This window comes from Embiotoca jacksoni, unplaced genomic scaffold (assembly GCF_022577435.1).
Source record: "Embiotoca jacksoni isolate LCO1_2020_lvr unplaced genomic scaffold, fEmbJac1.0.p SCAF_3, whole genome shotgun sequence".
NCBI lineage: Eukaryota > Metazoa > Chordata > Actinopteri > Embiotocidae > Embiotoca > Embiotoca jacksoni.
This window is the reverse complement of record NW_027185381.1, coordinates 1,414,815-1,418,799: the sequence shown is the minus strand read 5'-3', so window position 1 is coordinate 1,418,799 and position 3,985 is coordinate 1,414,815. Positions and strand designations below refer to the sequence as shown.

Genomic DNA, 3,985 nt, shown 5'->3' with positions numbered 1-3,985 from the left:
CTTCATTCAGTACGTGACTATGAATATACAAACCGTCCCCACCTCCACCTCCTCCTGCACCTCCTCTACCTGCACCTCCACCCACCCCTTTGGAAAGCCGTGCATGATGACACGGCTGCTTCTTGAGGTCTGTGACCTTTAAAACATGATCTGTCTGATTTCTGTTTTTTTTTTTAAATGTGACCGTCACTGCAGGTCCAACACAGAAACGCTGAGTCATGGCATTCAATGTCCTGCAGTCTATAAACAACATCACAAGGACATTAACAAGGTTCAAAACTTGGAGGTTGTTCATGTCAAAATGGCTCTTAATGATTAAATGATTAAATGAAGTGACGATAGTAATAATATAACATGATAACACTCCACCTGGTTGGACTTCTTCATGCTGCTTCACTACAGGACGTACTGGCTGCTGTATTTGATGTCTATTATTTATTTCCTCTTACTTGATGCACTTTTTATCTTTCAGTTGGTCTCTGCTCTTCTGTTATTGTCTTCAGTATGTTTTTGGCAACACATTTTAATTGTGTGTTTTAAGATAATTATCTTTGCACCTCTTTCCACTGTATGTGTATTAAAATGGATGTAAATTAACCTCGAACATTAATCAATACATTTTTTTGTCAATCAACTAGTTTATTGTTGCAGCTTAAACATAATTTTCTCACAGATTTGTAAAAAGAATTATGCAATGATCATATTTAATTGTAGATATTTCCATAAGTACCCAGCCTGCAGATGTATGAAGAGCAGGAATGACATTCTTAAAGCAGAGATGAAACCAAGAAAAGCCACACAGAGCTGGTTGTTTTTGACAGATGGCGTTTATTCTCACCAGGCATCTGACATTAGAATCGCTACAGAGTCTAAAACTCCAGAGGAGGAAACGCCCGGGAAAAAAGAAACTAACCGTAGGCCACGAAACATCACCCGCCACCTCAGTCCCGACATTCACTGTTGGCTCAGCGTGAGACTGCGTTCGGGTCGGTGGTCCCACAACACCAACATTCAGTCACAGCTCATTAAATACATCAACGACATCCAGTAGATACGTGTTTGAGTGACAGCTGCCGTCTCACCCAACATTCATCATCAACAACAGAGCGGTAAAGTGGAGGGACACCACGGGAGCCTCCACGAGGGACCAGAAGTCCACGAGGGACCAGAAGTCCACGAGGGACCAGGACCGGGAGACGGACAGTCTGAAGGCATCTCCTCTCCTCTCCAGAACTAAAAACATACTAGTACAGACACAGACACGTCGCTACGGTAACGAGTGGACCTCGCCCGGAGTCCACCACTAGAAGCCCTCTGATTGGGTAGAAGCAGGTGAGCAGACGACGACTCAGCGGTTCAGTGAAGCTACGTTTTATTTAACACACGATGAAACATGAACAACACGTGAAGAAGATCCTCGACCGGCTCACATTTAACAAGGATTACGTGACTCTTTTTTTTGGTGTTTTTTTTATACAAGTGCTGAAGAGTTAAAGGATGAAACCAGAAGACGGTTTTCACACTCGTGGTCGATATGAAGCTGCAGCTAGCGGCCGCGTAGCTTAGCATAAAGACAGGAAACAGCTCGCCGAGCTGAACCTTTAAAACGCCGTAATCAACAGAGAAACGTGTTTCTTTTAATCTGAGGAGGAAACGACGAGTAAAAACCTCGTTCTTTCCTCCAGATTAAATAAATGAGATTTAATGTGATGAGCTGCAGCCTTAACTTTAATGCACAGGTCGATAAGTGGTGCTGATTTTCTCATCTAATTCAGAAAGATAATGCGTATATTTTCTGTAAATGTGGAACTGCTTCTGTTTCACGAGACGACGGTTGAACGGTTTATTTTTGGTCTCTGAAGTGAAGACAGAGGACGGTGATTTGTCTGTTTCACACAGTAAAGACACTTTAGTTATTTGGGATTAAAGAGTGACGGGACGTTAGTTTAGTTTTTTGGAGAACTGGGTTGTGAAGACCAGCTACCAACCCAGAAGCTCTGCCGCCTCAAACACTTCCTGTCTGTTTGTGTGTGTTTGTGTGTGTTTGTGTGTGCTGAGAGTGCGTTATCGTGTGACTTCTTATCGTTAACAGTGATGTCGTTAATAACCTCCTGATGACGGCGGCGCTCTGAGTCTAAGAGAAGAACTAGCGTGTTAGCTTGTGTGTTTCCTGACAGCTCCGTTGTCAAGGTTACGTGGTGTAGGAAGGGTCGTGGTTTAGGAGTTTAGGGGTCAAAGTGCAGGGCAGCAGCAGCAGCATCGCAGCATGCCGTCATGTCCTTCTACAGTCTAACCAGCAGGGCGGCGCTGCGTTCAGTTACTCGCGACCTCGTCCACGTTGTCCACCGTCTCCACGGTGCTGTCCAGCCCGCCGCGGGCCCGCCAGATCTTCACGGTGCGGTCGCTGAAAGAACAAACGGAAAGAGGTCACAACACATCCTCCCAATGAAGTCAGCTGTTCACTGAACTAAGTTCATTCATGTTTGGCTCCTCCATCCAGGAGTAAGTTGCTGATCACATATACTGAAGGTCCAGTGGACCTCTCAGGGCCAGACTGGTGTCCTGGTTCCGCCCAGTTCAACACTTCAACCGTTGCTGTCCAGAGACCTGTTTTTAAAAAGCTGTGATCGTGGCGTTACAACTGAGCTCATAAAGCTGCTGTTTCTTTGAATGTGTGAGTAGAATTGAGTGTGCAGGGTTCTGGTCCTGATGATGTTGAGGGACCAAAGATGGTCCTGGTTCCTGTGCAGGAGGACTCACAACCAGCCACCAACAGATGCTGTTTCCTGTTTTCTCCTGGTTTTGTTGGTTAGGAAGGTAAAACTCAGTGTTTCCTTCTCTCAACCTCAGTTCAGGTTATCAAAGATTATTTTTATAAAGATAGGATTGTTTAGTTTGTTGTTAGCAGCCCTGAAGATAATTTATAGCTTAACTCCACTTTATTTTTGTAAATAAATGATAGTGTGGAAACCCTGTTGACATCCAGGATAGCTCCCCAATCAGAGATGAAGCTGGCGCCGTTCCCGTGTCTACGTGGTGGTCGATGCCGATTGGTTAAAGGCTAAAGAATAAGTCCACTGTGTCGAACCGTGCTGATGGAAATCATGTTGGAAATCATGATGGAAATCATGTTGGAAATCATGTTGGCAATCATGTTGGAAGTCATGTTGGAAATCATGATGGAAATCATGTTGGCAATCATGTTGGAAATCATGTTGGAAATCATGATGGAAATCATGTTGGAAGTCATGTTGGAAATCATGATGGAAATCATGTTGGAAATCATGTTGGAAATCATGTTGGAAGTCATGTTGGAAATCATGATGGAAATCATGTTGGAAGTCATGTTGGAAATCATGATGGAAATCATGTTGGAAATCATGTTGGAAATCATGATGGAAATCATGTTGGAAATCATGTTGGAAATCATGATGGAAATCATGTTGGAAATCATGTTGGAAATCATGATGGAAATCATGATGGAAATCATGTTGGAAATCATGATGGAAATCATGTTGGAAATCATGTTGGAAATCATGATGGAAATCATGTTGGAAATCATGATGGAAATCATGTTGGAAATCATGTTGGAAATCATGATGGAAATCATGTTGGAAATCATGTTGGAAATCATGATGGAAATCATGTTGGAAATCATGTTGGAAATCATGATGTAGATCATGTTTGAAATCATGATGGAAATCATGATGGAAATCATGTTGGAAATCATGTTGGAAATCACGTTGGAAATCATGTTGGAAATCATGTTGGAAATCATGATGGAAATCATGTTGGAAATCATGTTGGAAATCATGTAGATCATGGAAATCATGTTTGAAATCATGTTTGAAATCATGTTGGAAATCATGTTGTAGATCATGGAAATCATGTTGGAAATCATGATGGAAATCATGTTGGAAATCATGTTGGAAATCATGATGTAGATCATGTTGGAAATCATGATGGAAATCATGATGGAAATCAT

At 42.4% G+C, this 3,985-nt stretch overlaps 1 protein-coding gene across 6 annotated transcripts in view; it reads right to left on the bottom strand.

The window, feature by feature from the left end:
• Window positions 1–808: 808 nt before the first annotated feature.
• kif21a (kinesin family member 21A) overlaps window positions 809–3,985 on the bottom strand; it is a 56,572-nt gene continuing 53,395 nt past the window's right edge. For all 6 annotated transcript variants that reach the window (XM_069163267.1, XM_069163266.1, XM_069163265.1 and 3 more), the window contains one exon: window positions 809–2,404. In XM_069163267.1, coding sequence (XP_069019368.1) covers window positions 2,314–2,404 — 91 coding nt within the window. In that variant the 3' untranslated portion in view covers window positions 809–2,313. The remainder of the gene's footprint in view (window positions 2,405–3,985) is intronic.